The sequence below is a fragment of the Mustela putorius genome, unplaced genomic scaffold, assembly GCF_011764305.1.
Source record: "Mustela putorius furo isolate JIRA1106 unplaced genomic scaffold, ASM1176430v1.1 tig00000127_pilon_pilon_pilon, whole genome shotgun sequence".
NCBI lineage: Eukaryota > Metazoa > Chordata > Mammalia > Carnivora > Mustelidae > Mustela > Mustela putorius.
The window spans coordinates 2629114-2648798 of NW_025421288.1; the positions used below are offsets into that span (position 1 = coordinate 2629114).

Consider the following 19685-nt stretch of genomic DNA (forward strand, 5'->3'; position numbering starts at 1 on the left):
AATCTTGGAACACTGCATCAAAAACTAATGATATATTTTATGGTGACGGACGTTAACACAATGAAAATTGCAAAAAACAAAACAAAACAAAACAAAAAAACAAAACATTCAAGTATATCTCCTTATACACCCCATCCCTGGAATGGGAAGATAATTCCCAAGTCTTTTCTTTCTTTCTTTCTTTTCTTTTCTTTTCTTTCTTTCTTTTTTTTTTTTTTTTGCTTTTTTTTTTGCTTTATTTTTGGCTTATAATTGATTTCTCAGTAACCATATCTTCTCGGATATAATTTTTCTCAAGAGGCATAGGACATATTCCCCAAATTTGTTTACAGATAAAATTTGGCAGTTCAGCAACTTTCAGTGCATAATTCAGGGGCATTAATTACACTTACAGTGTTAGGCCATGATCCCCACAGTGTATTTCCAAAACTTTTTGATCATCTCAAACAGACACTATGTACCCATCCTCCTTTTCTCTGTCCTGGTATCCTCTGATCTACTTGTTTCCATGAATTTGCCTCATCTAGATAGTTCGTGTAAGAGCATCTCATAATATTTGTCCATTTGCATAGGGCTTACTTCACGTAGCGTGATAGTTTTAAAGTTTATCTATGTTGACATATGTGTCAGAATTTCATTCTTTTTATGGAATAATAGTAATCCATTGTATGCATATTACACATTTTGTTATCCATCACCTGTAGGTGGATGCTTGGGTTGTCTCCATCTTTAGCCTATTGTGCATAATGCTGCCATGAACATTGATATACATCACTTCTCGGCCTTTTGGCTAAGATCAAGTGTGAACATTGATATGCAGATATCTATTTGAGTCCCTAATTCTAATTATTTTAGGCACATAACTAGTAGTGTTATATGGTAATTTTACTTATAGCATTTTGAGAAACCAACAGACCCTACTCTATGGTGGCTGCACCAGTTAAATTCCCATAGCACTGTACAAGTGTTCAAAATTCTAGACATCTTCATCCACACCTCCTATATTATTATTATTATTATTGCCATCTTAGTGTGAAATGGTTTCTTTTTGTGGTTTTTGATCTGCTCTAGTGAATAATGATGGTGAGCATATTCATGTGTTTTTCCCCCATTTATACATCTTTTTTTTGAAAAATATTTAAGACCTTTATCTACCGTTTATTTATTTATTTAAATTCAATGAACCAACATGTAGTACATCACTAGTTTCAGGTGTAACATTCAATAATTTATCAGTTGTGTATAACACTCAGTGATAATCACATCACATACCCTCTTTAATGCCCATCATCCAATTACCCCATCCCCCCACCTACCGCGCCTCCATGAACGCTGTTTGTTTCCTATAGTTAAGTCTCTCATGGCTTTTCTCCCTCTCTGATGACTTCCCAATCAGTTTTCCTTCTTTTCTCCTATGAACCGCTTTCTTTCTATATTCCACATATGAGGAAACCATGTGATAATTTTCTTTCTCTGACTGACATACTTCACTTAACCTAACACCCTCCCATTCCATCCATGTCCCTGTAAGTGGTAAGTAGTCATCCTTTCTGTTGACTGAGTAATATCCCATTGTTTTATATATATATATACCCCCATCCTCTTTACCCATTCATCTGTCAATGAACATCTTGGCTTTTTCCACAGTTTGACTATTGTGCATATTACTGCTATGAACATTGATACTTCAGATCACTACGTCTGTAACTTTGGGGTAAATACCTAGTAGTGCAATTGTTGGGTCATAAGGTAGTTCTATTTTTAAAGTCTTAAACTTCCAGACTGTTTTCCAGAGTGGCTGTACCAGCTTACATTCTCACCAACAGTGAAACAAGGTTCTCCTTTCTCTACATCCTTGCCAACATTTTTTATTTCTTGTCGTTAATTTTTGATATTCTGACTGATATGAGGTAGTATCTCATTGTAGTTTTGATTTATATTTCTTTGATGCCAAGTGATGTGGAGCATTTTTTCATGGGTCTGTTGGCTATTTGTATGTCTTCTTTGGAGAAATATCTGTTTATGTCTTTGGCCTATTCCTTGACTGTATTGTTTGTTTTATTTTGGGGGGGAGGGTGTTGAGTTTGAGAAGTTCTTTATAGATTTGGATACTAATTCTTTATCTGATATGTTATTTTCAAATATATTTCCCCATTTCGTAAGTTGACTTTTAGTTTTGTTGACTCTTTCCTTTGCTGTGCAGGACTTTTTTCTTTCTTTCTTTCTTTTTTTTTAATTAATTAACTAATTAATTAATTAATTTGTCAGAGAGATAGATAGAGCACAGGCAGGCAGAGTGACAGGCGGAGGCAGAGGGAGAAGCAGGCTTCCTGTGGAGCAAGGAGCCTGATGTGGGACTCAATCCCAGGACCCTAGGATCATAACCTGAGCTGAAGGCAGCTGCTTAACCAACTGAGCCACCTAGGCATCCCAGATCTTTTTATCTTGAAGTCCCAATAATTCATTTTTCCTTTTGTTTTTGTTGCCTTTGGAGACATGTCTAGCAATAAGTTGTGGTGGCCAAGGTCATAGGTATTGCTGTCTGTGTTATCCTCTAGGATTTTGATAGATTCTTGTCTTATATGTAGATCTTTCATCTATTTTGAGTTTATTTCTGTGTATGGTGTAAGAAAATTGTCTAGGTCCCTTCTTCTGCATATAGCTGTCCACTTTTCCTAGCACTGCTATTAAAGAGACGGTCCTTTTTCCATTGGATATTCTTTCCTGCTTTGTAAGATTAGTTGGCCATAGAGTTGAGGGTCTATTACTAGATTCTCTATTCTGTTGCATTGATCAATGTCTCTGTTTTTGTGCCAGTATCATACTGTCCTGATTATTACAGCTTTGTGATATAATTTGAAGTCTGACATTGAGATGGCACCAGCTTTGGTTTTCTTTTTCAATGTTCCTCTGGCTATTTGGGGTCTTTTCTTTTCTATACAAATTTTATGATTATTTTTTCCAGCTCTGTGAAAAATGTCAATGGTATTTTATAGGGCTTGGGATGAAATTCATCTGGATAGCATAGACAATTTAACAATATTTATTCCTCCGATCCATGAGCACGAAATGCTTTCCTAACTCTTTTGTGTCTTTCTCAATTTCTTCTCTAAGTGTTCTGTAGTTTGTAGATCCTTTACCTCTTTGGTTAGGTTTATTCCTAGGTATATTACAGTTTTTGGTATAATTGTAAATGGGGCCAATTCCTTCATTTTTCTTTGTTCTGTCTACGTGTTAGAGTATAGAAATGCAACTGATTTCTGAGCATTGATTTTGTATCCTGCCATGTTGCTGAGTTTCTGTATGAGTTCTAGCAATTTTTGAGTGGAGTGTTTTGAGTTTTCTACATAGAGTACCATATCATCTGCAAAGAGTGAGAGTTTAACTTATTCTTTTCCAATTTGTATGTCTTTTATTCTCTTTGTTGTCTGACTGCTGAGGCTAGGAATTCTAGTACTATGTTGAACAATAATGGTGAGAGTAGGCATCCCTGTCATGTTCCTAACATTAAGAGAAAAGCTCTCAGTTTTTCCCCATTGAGAAAGATATTCACTGTGGGCTTTTCACAAATGTCGTTTACGATATTGATGTATGTTACTTCTATCCCTACACTGTGGACAATTTTAATCAAGAAAGGATGCTGTATTTTGTGAAATGCTTTTTCCGCATTAATTGAAAGGATCATATGGTTCTTGTACTTTCTTTTACTAATGTGATGTATCACACTGATTGATTTGCAAATGTTGAACCACCCTTGCAGCTCAGGAATAAATCCCACCTGGTCATGGTGAATGATCCTTTTAGCATTGGATCCTATTGGATTATATCTTGGTGAGAATTTTGCATCCATGTTCATCAGGGATATTGGTCTGTAATTCTCCTTTTTGATAGGATATTTTTCTGGTTTTGGGTTCAGGGTAGTGCTGGCCTCATAGGATGAGTTTGGAAGTTTTCCTTCCACTTATATTTTTTGAAGAAGAACAGGTATTAGTTCTTCTTCAAAAGAAGAACAGATATTAGCTTTTCTTTAAGTGACCAGTAGAATTCCCCCTCAGAAGCCATTCTGGCTCAGAACTCTTATTTGTTGGGAGATATTTGATTACTGCTTCAATTTCTTTGCTGTTATGTTATGTTTGTTCAGGTTTTCTATTTCTTTCTGTTCCTGTTTTGGTAGTTTACAAGTTTCCAGGAATTCACCCATTTCTTTCTGATTGCCTTTTCACTCATGATTATATTAATTTGGCTCCTTTATCTTTGATAAGTCTAGCTAGGGGTTTATCGATCTTATCAATTCTTTCAAAGAACCAGCTTCTAGTTTCACTGATCTATTCTCCTGCTCTTCTGGTTTCTATTTCATTGATTTCTTCTTTAATCTTTATTATTTCCCTTCTTCTCCTTGGTTTAGGCTTTATTTGCTATTCTTTCTACAGCTCCTTTAGGTGTTAGTTTAGCTCATGTATTTGAGACTTTTCTAATTTTTTAAGAAAGGCTTGTATTGCTATGTACTTCCCTCTTAGGACTGCCTTTGATGCATCCCAAATGTTTTGAATAGTGTGTTTTCATTTTCATTTGTTTCCATAATTTTTTAAATTCTTCTTTAATTTTCTGGTTGACTCATTCATTCTTCAGTAGGATGCTCTTTAATCTTCAAGTGTTTGAGTTTCTTCCAAATTTCCTCTTGCGATTGAGTTCGTTTCACTCTTTTAAACTTTTTATAAATGAAACTATATAGAACATGTCTTTTTTATTTTATTTAAGTTTTTGCATCTAACTTCCTTCAATCAGCATTGTATATAACATTTATTCATCTTGTTGTTTGCAAATTCCTTTATTCTCTTTGTAGTATAAAACTCACTGAATAAATATACCTCAAATTTTATTCATAAAAATATTGAGGGCTTTCTAAGTTTTATAAGTATTATTAATAATGACATTATGAAGAATCTTGCCATATTGTTTGGTGAACATAAATATATTTCTGTGGGTTATATAGTTTGATAAATGTTCTGGTAAATGTTGCATGTGTTCATATATTTTATACGTTTTAGAATGTATACAAAGTAAACTACCTAAGGAAAGCTCATGCAATTATAATAATATAAGACATTATAGGTTTTAAGTAAAATAAAATTACTAAAGATAGAGGATTATTTCACAATGATATAGGGATTTGCCTAGTAAGAAGAGATTACAATTGAGTGTCCATGCACTCAAGAACAGGTCTTCAAAATAAGTAAAGAAAAAAAATCCAGAACTAGAAGAAATAGAAAAGCCCTCCATCATTGTGTGGGATTTTAACATATTTTTTCAATTAGGGAATAAACAAGAAAACATGATGTCTAAGAATATAGACGTTCTAAATGACATAATTTGCATATTTGACTCAGTTAACTTTTACAGAATATGACTCCCAATAAAAATAAAACACACACGTGTTTCTCAGTGCACATAGTTTCTGGATTATAAAGCATACCACAACAAATTTCAAAGGCCTCAAATCAGTCCGAATGTTTTCTGTGAGAACAAAGAAACTAATTTAGAAATCACTAATTTATTTCTTAATTTTAACTTTGCTGACTCTTTCTGCTTGTGAGTTTCTCTGGTATATAGAACACTGTTGGATTTAACTTTGTCGTTAAATCTATTAATATAATCAATATGGTCTGTTTCCATTTCATAATGTATTATGTCAAACTTGATATTTTACATCATATACATGCATGTATATGTATGTGGATATGACACTCATGTGTATATATTAATGGATAAATTTTTTATTTCACCATTTAGTTTGTTTTGTTTGCTCTTTGTTTTTAGGAAGGTTTGTATTTTTGTAGGGATTTTTACCCATATGCTAAAATCCTTAAATATTATTAATACTTCTTTGATTTATGTATTCACATTTAAAGTAAATTGCAATTGACTGATAACATTCTTTAGTCCCCAAACTCTGTGAGTGTGTAAGTGATCAAAAGCCAACACACGGGGCGCCTGGGTGGCTCAGTGGGTTGAGCCGCTGCCTTCGGCTCGGGTCATGATCCCAGGGTCCTGGGATCGAGCCCCACATCGGGCTCTCTGCTCAGCAGGGAGCCTGCTTCCCTCTCTCTCTCTGCCTGCCTCTCCATCTACTTGTGATTTCTCTCTGTCAAATAAATAAATAAAATCTTAAAAAAAAAAAAAAAAAAAAAAGCCAACACACAATTCCTCTAGCTCAAAATTAATAAATGTGAAAACAAGGATAAAGGTGAGTCAGAACTTACATATGGTCAAGTGATTTATCATCTTTGAACATTTGTTCCCTTATCTCCTAAGGTAAGGTATGTGGAATGAACAATCCTCAAGTTATATTCAAGCTATGAACATGTTTTCTATTTGTTTCTCTTCCTGTCTTTAGCGCAAATACAGAGGTTTTATTGTCTTTATTTGCTTATTTTTTAAATTAACATGTAATGTATTATTTGTTTTGGGGTACAGGTCTGTGATTCATCAGTCTTACACAGTTCACAGTGCCTACCCAGACCCTCCCCAATGTGTATCAACCAGCCACCCTATTCCTCACACCCTTGTCCTCTCCAGCAGCCCTCCGTTTGTTTCCCGAGATTAAGAGTCTCTTAAGGTTTGTCTCCCTCCCTTGTTTCCTCTTGTTTCATTTTTCCCTCCTTTCCCCTATGATCCTGGTCTAGTTTCTCTAATTCTTTAACGTCTTGACTTAAATTATGGTATCATCCTGCCATCTAGTGGCTATTCTCTTTGTTTCACTAGTAAGGAAAAGAAACGCTTTTTTTTCCACCATAGAAGATTGAGATGTTGATCTGTTAAGACAAGGCAACACCTTAATTAATATATCATTCTCTCCATACACACAGATTATAAAATGAAAAATAGAGTAATAGCTTTTTTTCAGTTTCAATAATAAATGTAAACATTGAAGAGTACCGTGGTCCCATTTGTAAGAAGGAGGCAAACTGTTATCAGCTTAAAAAAATCAACGGTTTTCATAGAAAGTGAAATATAATTACTTTTATAATGAATGTTATAAATATGATGTTAAATTTTAAGAGGATAATAAATAATATAATTATACAATATGGTACTTACTGTATAAATTTTATATCCAGATACCACTGATAAATATATACATAACCTTATGGAGAGGGAAATCCACAAATACAACAAAGATTAAGAGTATTTATCTCTGGATTGTTGCACAAAAGCTGGCTTTTCCTTTGTATATTTCTGTATTTTACAGATATTTCATGATACATTGTCTGGTTCAACATTTTTTTTTTCTTTTAGATTTTATTTATTTATTTGACAGACAGAGATCACAAGTAGGCAGAGAGGCAGGCAGAGAGAGGAGGAAACAGGCTCCCCGCTGAGCAGACAGACAGATGTGGGACTCGATTCCAGGACACTATGACCTAAGCGGAAGGCAGAGGCTTTAACCCACTGAGCCACCCAGGCGCCCCTGGTTCAACATTTTTAAAAGACCAATGGAGGGGCTTCTGGGTGATTCGGTCGATTAAGGATCTTGATCTCCATTGTGAGTTCAAGCCCTGTGTTGGGTTACATGCTGAGTGTGGGAACATACTTAAAAAAACAAAAACAAGAACAAACAAAGAAACACAACCATATGATCAATGGATAAAATGATCAACACAGCCATATGATCAATGGGTAAAAGTTCATGATGAAATGACTCTCCAGTCCTCATAACAAATATATATCACCAAAATGTCACATGGGACATTACCTCATCTAATTGCTGTGTTTGTGCCCTCCAGGGCAGTATCAGTGATATTCTCAAGGGTTGACACCCCTAAGGTCCTAGTGGCATATATGTAGGATAAGTTTGGTCTTAGGATTCAGCTTTTTGGTCTTTCTCTCTGTCTTCTGAGTTTATTTTTAATAGACTAGAGGGGAAAAAACCATTTCCATGAAATATTAATTACAATATACTGTAGACTTTTTTTTACTAATTTTTTCATGTTTGTTGCTATCTGTTTTTAAGTTGAATTCTCAGCAAGAAGTTTCCTGGAGTCCTTTAATCACAGTGAAATAAGCATCAGTAAATGAATAAGCCAAATTATTCTGCATTCAGGTGAGTTGATTCATTCTTATTTTATTTTATTTTAGAAAGAAAATAATGTGTTCCAATAATCTTTGCAGAAGACAAACACAACATGTAAATTCAACTATATCCCTGAGACTTAGTTCAGCTAAGTAGAAATACTCAGTTCTTTATCTTTAACCACCTTTATTATTATTCACCAAATTGTTATCACTAAAAAGTACTTTTCAGTTTTTCTGGATCATGATATTATCTGTCTTTATAAACACAAATTAAATTTTAATAACAATAAGAATCATATGTTGTAATATATCATTTGTGATATGTATCATTCCTCAGAAAAATTCCCAGGAGAAAAACAATTTTGGAGCTAATGCCCCTATTTTGTAATTTTATAGTTTTTAAACTGTCCCTTACGGTGCTAAGTACACATGAGAAAGCATGACAGATGTCCCTGGAAAGGAGGGAGCAAGTATGCACAGCATGTTGTGCTGTCAGTCAGCTGAACATGGTGCACACTTCTTAGAGCTAAATGGGGGACTGTGAACTTTGACCCCAAGTCTATTAGTATAAATACAAAGTGAGGAAGTGGAGTGGAAAGCCATATGTGTGGGAAAGAGATGCACTAAAAAATAAATAAGTAAATAATAATAATAATAATAATAATAATAGAGAATGAGCTAAATATACATTAGAAATTATATTTATCTTTCTCTTTTAATGTTTTTTTTTAAGATTTTATTTATTTACCTGACAGAGAGAGATCACAAGCAGGCACAGAGGCAGGCAGAGAGAGAGAGAGGAGGAAGCAGGACTCCCCGCTGAGCAGAGAGCCCGATGTGGGACTTGATCCCAGGACCCTGAGATCATGACCTGAGCCGAAGGCAGCAGCTTAATCCACTGAGCCACCCAGGTGCCCTTTTAATGTTTTTTTAATTTCAGTATAGTTGACCTACCATGTTGCATTGGCTTAGTTTCAGGTGTACAATACAGTCAACACCTCTGTGCTATGCTGCACTCACCACGAGCATATCAGAATATCATACATGAATGGGGCTAGAGTGTATGATGCTGAGTGGAAGAAGTCAGACTGAGAAAGATAAATACCACATGATGTCCCTCATATGTGGGATCCAAAAAAACAAAGCAAATGAGTAAACAAACAAAAAGCAGAATCAGACCTATCAATGCAGAAAACAAACTAATGTTTGCCAGAGTGAAAGGCTGGGGGTATAGACAGAATGGGTGAGGGGAGTGGGAGATAACAGACTTCCACTAATACTTATCTTTGATGGTGATGATTTCCCCTTCCATCCTGAAGTGCTCAGACTTTCTTGCCACGGCCATATGGAACTAATACAGATTTTGGAAGAGGTATATTTGGTTATGGAATTTGCACTTAACCAGTTTTATATTAAATTGAAAAATATATCCAGGAAGTGATGCTTACTGTGTTGGAAGATGAAGTCACGAGTATCAAAGGACTCCTAAAAGAGCAATTGGAGAAAAAAGTGCAGGGCTGTGGGAATGATATCTTTATATATGCTTTCCCACACACTTTTAAGTGCAGAGGAGGATAAAGTCATAACAACTGAGTGAAAACTACAGAGACTTTAATTTCAGCTCATAATAAGACGTAGAATTTTCATAGAATTCTATGTGGAATGGTCTACCCTTCTATGCTGTGTGCTATTTCATATTTCAGGAAGTGGTCAGAAAGTGGCTTTGAGAATAATTGCATTGGCAGAAAAAGGCAGTTCAGTCATTTTGGAGTAATATGGTACGATTTAAGAAAAGAATTCAGTGCTTCCTTCCCCCAAGTCCCCATTTTATGCTAATTAAGGAAGTTTCAGTCCCTTGGGGTTTCACTGTTTGTACTTGTTTTGTAGAACTCAAGATGTGTCCCAGTGTATTGTGTATGATGCTGATTTAATAGACAAGCCTAAGTTCTTTAGCATTATTATAAGCTTTCACCTCAATGCATGTATATTATATGTCTAGAGTTCGCTCATTCACATGATTGTGTTTTCTTTATTCAGTAAATGTTATTGAATACTCAGTCTTGTTTTAGTGTCCCAAATTTGCTTTCACAAATTTATTTTGCTGTGAAACAGACAGTGTTAAAATGGTAAATGATTTAAAAAGAAGCAAAATACAAGTATGTTACAGATGAAGATGAAATTTGTATTTTTGAGGACTTACACTTTTTGATAATGGCATGAAGAGTATGACTATGGCTATGGCTAAAGGATCACGTGGAGGTAAAATTATTGTAAAAAATCAAGAAATTAAGAGAATAGGGCATTAGAAAGATTATCTTTATGTTTATGAAACCATCTCAAAGCCAAAAAGAAAATCCCTAGCCAAATAATAATCACACTGTATACTTCAGGAAGCAGTGGCCCATCTTTGGAGGTTTTATGGTAGACTAAGTTTGATGATAATGTGATAAAAAGATCTCCGCCATAATAAAAATAGTCTGTACCTATTATAAGTAAGTTTGTTTCTTCACACATTTTGCTAAATACCTGATATTGTAATACACCAAGAAAGGGTAATACATTTTTTTTTTTAATTTCTTTTCAGGGTTCCAGAATTCATTGTTTATGCACCACACCCAGTGCTCCATGCAATACGTAACCTACATAATACCCACCACCAGGGTCACCCAAGCCCCCACCCCTCATCCCTCCTAAACCCTCAGATTGTTTTCCAGAGTAATAGATTTTTTACAATTTTCCATAACTAGGTAAATGTGGCTGATCAAGTATGTTATTCCTCTGCAGGACATAGCTAAAATATGGGGAGATAATGTGTGACCGAGTAGAAATTCACTGGAAAGGGAATTCAAAAATAATTACAGCAACAATAGTAAAAAAAAAAAAAAAAAAGTCAGTTCCCGGATCATTAATTTTCTTTTGAGTTCTAAGTTTTCACAGTTTTACAGGTTAGGGAGGGAAGAGCTCATAGAAACTTAGGATATGTATTTCCTCCAAGACAAGGGATTCAACACTTACCTACCACACCGGATCTCTTCACAACTCTCCTTAATCTCCATAATCTCCATCGTTTATCTACCCTGTCCTCCTACTCACCTCCCCTCTGCTAACCATCAGTTTGTCCTCTGTAGTTGGGAGTCTCTTTCTTGGTTTGCCCCTCTCCTTTTTTTCCCTGTGATCATTTGTTCTGTTCCTTAAATTCCACATATGAGTGAAATCATTTGTCTTTCTCTGGTTGACTTATGTCACTTAGAATAATACTCTTTAGCTTCATCCATGTTGTTGCAAATGGCAAGATTTCATTCTTTTTTTAGCCAACTAATATTTAATTGTATATAGATCACATCTTCTTTAACCATTCTTCAGTCAATGGACATCTGGGCTTCTTTCATAATTTGGCTCTTCTTAATAATACTGATATAAGCATCAGATCAGGGGGGTATGAATCCCTTCAAATTAGTATTTATGAATCCCTTGGGTAAATACCTAGTGCTGCAATCACTGGATCAGAGGTTAGTTTTATTTTTTTAAATCTTTGAGGAACCTCCATATTGTTTTCCAGAGTGGCCACAATGGTTGGCATTCCCATCAATGATGCAAGAGGTTTCCCCTTTCTCTGTTGTTTCCTGCATTGTTAATTTTAGCCATTCTGATTGGTATATATTTTTGTAGTTTTGATTTGTATTTCCCTGATGAAGAGTGATGTTGAGGATATTTTCATGTGTCTGTTGGTCATCTGTATGTCTTCCTTGGAGAAATGTCCATGTCTTTTACCATTTTTAAAATTAGATTGTTTGTTTTTCTTTGGGGGGGGCAGTGAGTTTTATCAGTTCTTTATGTTTTTTGGATACTAACCTTTTATCTGATATGTCATTTTTCTAACTTTAAAACTAAAGGTTGAAATCAAGTATTTTCTACAATATTATTTATGGATAATCACTAAGTTTCTCATCATTTACTCATTTTAATCTGTCTTATCCAGATTTTGCTTCTCATTTCTCTGAATCAGTTTTCTTGTTTTGTCCACAGGAACCAAGAAAATGAGAGTGCTGAAGCCACTTTCATTCTCTTGGGCTTCTCAGAATACCCGGAACTCCAGATGCCACTTTTCCTGATATTCCTGACAATCTATACAGTCACTGTGCTGGGAAATCTGGGCATGATCATGATTATCCAGATCAATCCCACACTTCACACCCCCATGTACTACTTCCTCAGCCATCTGTCCTTTGTTGATTTCTGTTACTCTACAGTAGTTACACCCAAACTATTAGAAAACTTGGTTGTGGAAGACAGAACCATCTCTTTCATAGGATGCATCATGCAATTCTTCTTTGCATGTGTATTTGTGGTAACAGAAACATTCATGTTGGCTGTGATGGCCTATGACCGATTTGTGGCCATTTGTAAACCTCTTCTCTATATGATTGTCATGTCTCAGAAGCTTTGTTCCTTGTTGGTGGGCACATCATACTTCTGGGGTATTGCCTGCTCCTTAACATACACATATTTTTTGTTGACCTTATCCTTTTGTGGGACTAACTTCATAAATAACTTTGTCTGTGAGCATGCTGCGATCGTCTCTGTGTCCTGCTCTGACCCCTACATGAGCCAGAAGATCATTTTAGTCTCTGCCACGTTCAATGAAATAAGCAGCTTGGTGATCATTCTTACTTCCTATGTCTTCATTTTTGTCACTGTCATGAGGATGACTTCAACAGGGGGACGCCACAAAGCCTTCTCCACGTGTGCCTCCCACCTGGCTGCTATTACAATCTTCCATGGGACCATCCTCTTCCTCTATTGTGTTCCTGATTCCAAAAGTTCATGGCTCATGGTCAAGGTGGCTTCTGTGTTTTACACTGTGGTCATCCCCATGCTGAACCCACTGATCTACAGCCTCAGGAACAAAGATGTGAAGGAGGCAGTCAAGAAGTTAATCAATGTTAAATTGTTCTGGGATACAATGTAAAGCCAGAAATGTTCATTAGTTCTTTTTTAGAGTACTGATGAGTTGTTCAATAGTAGTATCACATATAAGTCTATGATAATCTGTCAATTGGCAGTCTGTGATCTGTTCACTCTAATGTTTAATAAAATAACTTTAAAATTGCATATATCTGGGATAAAAGATCAAACTATTTAAACAAAGTTTTTGATTCATAAATTGGAATACAAAGGTTTCTGTGTCAATATACATGACCACATGATTGCTCAGGCCAAATTTCAGTTTAAGTCATGTGAAGTCTGAAATTTTTGAGATGGTTTGAAGAGTTAGGGCTTATCACAATGGAGCTTAATTCTTCTTATAAAAGTAGAACATTAAAAGCTGTTCAACATAAAAATCTAAATTTCTAAAAACAAAAGTTATATTTAATTCCACAAGAACTATCTTTGTATTGAAAGATTCCAAGGAAAACAAACATAAATAGGAGCTATAGCTCCCTTAAAATATACATAATACAATGTAAATTATACTGGTAATATAACCAATTAGAAAATATTTTCTATGTACTGCACAAGAAAATAATATACATTTTAGAAATGTATATTTGAAATGTAGCCCATAATGCTAGTTTTTCTAGTTATGTCATTGTGGTTGTACTTACTCATTTTTTCAAAATTATGATGGAATGGTTTTTGATTCATTTTGAGTTGTAAGAAATGATATGGAGAGATCCCAAGATTTTTTTACCCAGCTTCCCCTATGATCATATACAACAACAACCAGGTTATGAGTAATGATATAACATATAGATGCTACCCAGGCATCAATTAGTTATTGATGAAAAGAAACAATTGTAAATTCCAGAGGGTTGTAACAATAGCAATCCTTTAGAAGCAGTGACTTGAGTAAACTGACTCTGCTAAGACCAGAGATACTAAGTGAGGGTCACTAGAGCATCAACATTGAGCTAACCAGATCAGCCAAACTTGAGTCTACAGGCCTGTATGTAGGTCATTTTTGTTGGACTAGGTGGCTAATGGTCAATGTTGTAAGTAGAGTCACAATAAAGTATGTAAAAAGAAAGCATATTTTAAGTATCTATTTGAGTCTCACCTGTTAAAATTTTATGAGGTAAACAAATCACATGGCTAAGCCCAAAGTCAAGGTAAGAGAATGGTATCTGCCTCTTGTGAGACTATTAGGAGATAAGTCAACAGTCAGGGTATGGGGAAAAGTGAATAATCTGGCTCAAAATCTACAAAGACTGATTAAAACATTTACCTCAATGAACACATTCTTCCTTGATAATGCCAGTAACTTGATGGCTTCTAACAGATAGCCCATGACTAGGGTATGTTTCACCCAAGTTTTCTAACAGCTGAGAAGTTTGAGTCACTAGATTGTTTTAAGCAAATAACTAATGGAGAACAAATAAAAGAACTTCCCTTTTCTTTTATGTCTTACTAATCGTGATTAAGGTTTACAAGCAAAGAGAAAGGAGATGTCCATGTGTGGTTGGTCTCATTCAACCATTTAAACATTACTTGTTTCGCTCCATTTTTTAGAGTTTTATTTTCACTTGGAAATTATATGCTCTTTACCATAATGTTTTATGCTGAATCAGGTATCTTATGTAATCAAAGATATATAACAAACTTATCAATACTCATGGTTTAGCGCGTTTAGCGCAACAGTAAAAAAGGATTTACTTTACTTTTTAACTGTCAATCTGGGATCATAAATAAATAATCCCATCTGGTACTTTTAAAGTGTGTGTGCCTGTGTGTGTGCGTGTGTGTGTGTGCGTGTGTGTGTGTGTGATTTAAGAAAGATCTTTTTTAAGAATAAAAAAATAAGTTAGGAAGCTTAAGGGTGTATCATGGAATATTTGGTATATTCAGCAAGGTCTCTAAGATTAAAAATTAGAATATATTATTTTAAAATGCTGATTTTGAGGTTCTGTAATCTTCCTAGGAACAACACCAAAGGCAAGGGAAGCAAGGGCAAAAATGAACTATTGGGATTTCATCAAGATCAAAAGCTTTTGCACAGCAAAGGAAACAGTTAACAAAATCAAAAGACAACTGACAGAATGGGAGAAGATATTTGCAAACGACATATCAGATAAAGGACTAGTGTCCAGAATCTATAAAGAACTTAGCAAACTCAACACCCAAAGAACAAATAATCCAATCAAGAAATGGGCAGAAGACATGAACAGACATTTCTGCAAAGAAGACATCCAGATGACCAACAGACACATGAAAAAGTGCTCCATATCACTCGGCATCAGGGAAATACAAATCAAAACCACAATGAGATATCACCTCACACCAGTCAGAATGGCTAAAATCAACAAGTCAGGAAATGACAGATGCTGGCGAGGATGCGGAGAAAGGGGAACCCTCCTACACTGTTGGTGGGAATGCAAGCTGGTGCAGCCACTCTGGAAAACAGCATGGAGGTTCCTCAAAATGTTGAAAATAGAACTGCCCTATGACCCAGCAATTGCACTATTGGATATTTACCCTAAAGATACAAACGTAGTGATCCAAAGGGGCACGTGCACCCGAATGTTTATAGCAGCAATGTCCACAATAGCCAAACTATGGAAAGAACCTAGATGTCCATCAACAGATGGATGGATCATGGAGTTTGGTATTTTAATTAGTTTTCTGTCTTTTAGTAGATAACAAAACAAAAACAAGAAAAAGGGAAGAGTTGCAAAATCCTTTTAGAACAGGATGTTCTTTTATTTTGTAAACTATCTTGCATATGCAGTTTATTTACATAAATATAATGCAAAATCCTTTTCAAAAAGCCTCAGGTTGTACTTTGAGTCTGAAAGTTGACATTCTAACCATGAAGCTAAAGGTATGTTAGGTAATATGCTAGTTCACAAATGGTTGTGTTAAGTGATGGTTATGGGCTATTGTTTTTTTTTTTTTTCCAGTGGATTTACATGTTATTCTTCTTTTAAATTTTGGATGCAGTAGGAGGCATAAATGTGACTTTCTCTCCTCCAATGTCTGTAGCAGAATAGGTTAACATTTAATGCTAGTTCCCTCCTTTCTTAATATGTGGCTTAGAAAAGGAACTACAGGAATGACGTAGATGGACTTAGAATATCAGCACTATGAACTTTGTGATGAACTAAAGAATACGGCTGGACCTATAGCCAAAATCAGGATAACTAACATAGCCCCACTCTCCCAAACCTCTGCTGAGGCAAGCATATCAGCATATCACAAACAATAAGTTTTAATGGTTGAATGTAAAAACATACATAGTATAATGCTAAGTATGCTTCTGTATAAACCCATGTAGGAGAAAATACGTAGAACTAGGAAACTAAAAAACCATATCATAGCAACTATAATTATTCTGGGGTCATTGGGATAGATAGGACTATAACTTTTTTCATGATTCTAATAAGTATAACATCTATGGGGTGAATTATTATTATTATATTTTACTTTTGAGAGAGAGTGCAAGCAGGGAGGGGCAGAGGAACAGGGAGAGAAATAATTTTTTTTTAAAGATTTTATTTATTTATTTGATAGAGATCCCAAGTAGGCAGAGAGGCAGGCAGAGAGGAGGAAGGGAAGCAAGCTCCCTGAGCATCAATGCGGGCCTTGATCCCAGGACTCTGGGATCATGGCCTGAGCCGAAGGCAGAGGCTTTAACCCACTGAGCCACCCAGGTGCTACGAGAGAGACAATCTTAAGCATGCTCCATGCAAAGCACAGAGCCCAGTTAGGGGATGATCTTAGAATCCTGAGATCATGACCTGAGTAGAAATCCACAGCTGTACACATAACTGACTGAGCCACCCAGGTGGCCCCAGCACAAATTATTTTTTAAGATATGAAGATCAACATGTCAATGATTTAGAAGAAATTATAGTCCAAGTTGCAGAAAAGTCCCCCCTGATTATTTTGCTTGTAGCTCATGACAACACATGTCATCAGGATTCTCTGGGGTCTGTTTCCCCAAGGTTCAGTACTTAGAATAAAACAAACACCATCATGGAGTATAGTTTCCAGGTCTGTCTAGTCCTGAAGGATATCTCTATACTCCCTCTAAAGTTTCTTGACCATAGCAAAAATGAAATGTCTTGATATCTTTATTAAATGATATTTTATAAGAATCATCAACCCTCTGATCATAGAACTGAAACATTTAAAAAGAAATTTTGAGACATAAAGTATATACAGCTTATTCATACAAGCAAGGAAGCCTTCAATAAAAATGCATCAGGAAAATCTGGCTTTTGGTGAGTTGATTGAACTTACACCAACATCATTCTGATGTGAGGGATGCTGGAATCCAGCACATGGTGGGCAGGAACAACCTACCTGAGCTGAGTAACAGCAATGTCTACTTGGTTTATGTTTCTGTTCAGCTGGCTGCATTCTGCTTGCCTTATACCCAGGACCATTGTCCTGAACTTGAAAATGTGTCTCCAATTGCTAAACTAACCACGTTAGGGGATCATAGAAATGTTAAATGTAAGTGTCCTCTTACAGTAGTGATATTCTTTAGGGAAAAAGCTAATGCACACACACACACATGCACACACATACACATTTATATAGCAAATGTGCAAATGTTTAGCATTGCACAAATATTGTTGTGATGTAATTGGAAAGAACATAGAATAAGAGAAAAACGTGCAGATTAACTAGCAGTTTTCTTGGAAGAGCTCCGTGGTACCTCATGAAATGGTGACACAATATAAAATGAGGGTAAAGGAGCCATTTCAGAGGGATGAATGGTGGAAGATTAGAAGACACAAATGCTTGTTTTTGTACAATAAAGATTTAAAACCTTACAATGAATGAAGTGGTATCATAGTGGAAGAAGGATGTAGTTATACAGTGCCTGGAGAGATTAAATACATCTGGGCAGCAGTGTTTCAATTTGATTCATTTAGTATAAAATGCCCTCCAAAATATTTACAGTGTTGCATTCCAGGCTAAGTGAGAGTCAACAAAAAGTAATCTTACAGATTGGACTGCAGTTTGACGCACAGTTAGAAATCTTATATCCAGAGGAATAGATAGTGAATATAGTGGAAATGAAGAGGGAGGTACGCTTCGACTATTTCTCTCTTTCCACCTTCCACTGATTGCCTTTCCCACAGTCACAGATATGACATGGCAGAAGAGTCAGAAAGAGCAGACAGCGTTAGGAAAGCAAAGGCAAATTAAGATTATATGTTGCTGGGTTACAAATAGACACAATTGGGAATCCCAGATTCAGAGAAAAATCTAAAATTAAAAGGAGCCCAGGATATACAATTATTTTCCAAATATGCACTGCAAAAGCATCTAAGAACTCAAAATCTAGACTATTCTCATGGAGAATAATTAACAGCATTAGACAATTAAGATGAAAAGAAGCTGGTTTTTGTGGATGCCTTAACCAAGCGCAGGATTTGTTCCCAGATATTTTAAAGTCAGACCTCAGTTAAGACATTCACACTAAACCCTAAATGAACTAACATCGTATTATTAACCACATTTTATAAATGATAGAATTGAGGCTCACAAAACTAGACAATTTGCTAAAGTTGCTTGTCTGATACATGACACAGGCTGAACCTGAACTAATGAGACTGCTCTTTCTCCACTCATTCAAATTAGCTCCTTCTTCTGAATGAGGAAACAAAAAAGGTAGATCATAGAGTTTTGTAAGAAAAGTTTCTGATAAGAAATGGGAAGTAGGAGATGCCTGCCTGGATCAGTCAGTTGGGAGAATGCCTTCAGCTCTGGTCATGATCTAGGGTCCTGGGGTAGAGCCCTGTGTCCACCTCCTTGCTCAGCGGGGAGTCTGCTTCTCCTTTTGCCTCTGCCCCTACCCCTCCTCCTGCTCTTGCTCCCCCAAAAAAAAAAAAAAAAAAGGTAAGTGGGATATTTTATTTTCCCTTTTTTGTGCTGTAAACAACGGTATAGTTATTTTTTTTTAATTCAACACCAATCACACTCCCAGATACCAAGCTAAGTTGCTTAGAAACAATACCCAGACTGCTTTGACAAAATCATGGACATAACATTATCTCAACAATTATTATCTTGTTGATGCATTTTTGTATCTATATACTTTGTGAAATAACAAATATACAATGTGATCCTGACCCTCAAAAGGATTGTGGAATGGGTGAAGAAGTCTCACATTCATTGTAAGTGACCTTGAACTCTTCTAGGTCGTTAAGACATCCTGTGATTCTTTCATTTAAAATTTACGTGGACTATATGTTTAATACAACATGTGCACTCTTCAGAAGTGGAGGTGAAAGACTATTTACCAAAAATTTAACAAATAGCCCCAATAATAACATGAATGGGATGGGCACTGGTGGTTGGTAATAAGAACCGAACAGGAAGTCATTCTGGGCAAACAGTGGCCTGAGGAAAGGCAAGAAGTAGTATCATCTTTAGCACAGTCTGTCATCTTTCAGTTAGGCTGAAAGTCCATGCCAGCAGTGGAAAGAAGAAAGGACTCAACAGTGCATGAAATTTAATAATAAATGCACAATCCTCAACTTTGAATATTCCAAGTCTGAGATTTGTTGTTTACTGGCAAATCCTGGACAGAGCTTGGCAAGGCAGTAAATTGACCTAACACAGTTCAACTATGTGACTACAGGACTCCAGCATTATTA

The 19685-nt window shown here is 35.8% G+C and overlaps 1 protein-coding gene across 2 annotated transcripts; it reads left to right on the plus strand.

The window, feature by feature from the left end:
* Positions 1-9136: 9136 nt before the first annotated feature.
* On the plus strand, positions 9137-13042 carry LOC101672052 (olfactory receptor 5D13-like). 2 transcript variants are annotated; one of them, XM_045068209.1, is made up of 2 exons: positions 9137-9155; positions 12108-13042. In XM_045068209.1, exons 1-2 carry the CDS (start codon positions 9137-9139, stop codon positions 13040-13042), a joined length of 954 nt encoding a protein of 317 aa, XP_044924144.1. The 2 variants fall into 2 exon arrangements, with proteins under 2 accessions (XP_044924144.1, XP_004782314.2); XM_004782257.2 differs by lacking the exon at positions 9137-9155 and having other exon boundaries at positions 12098-13042.
* Positions 13043-19685: the final 6643 nt, after the last annotated feature.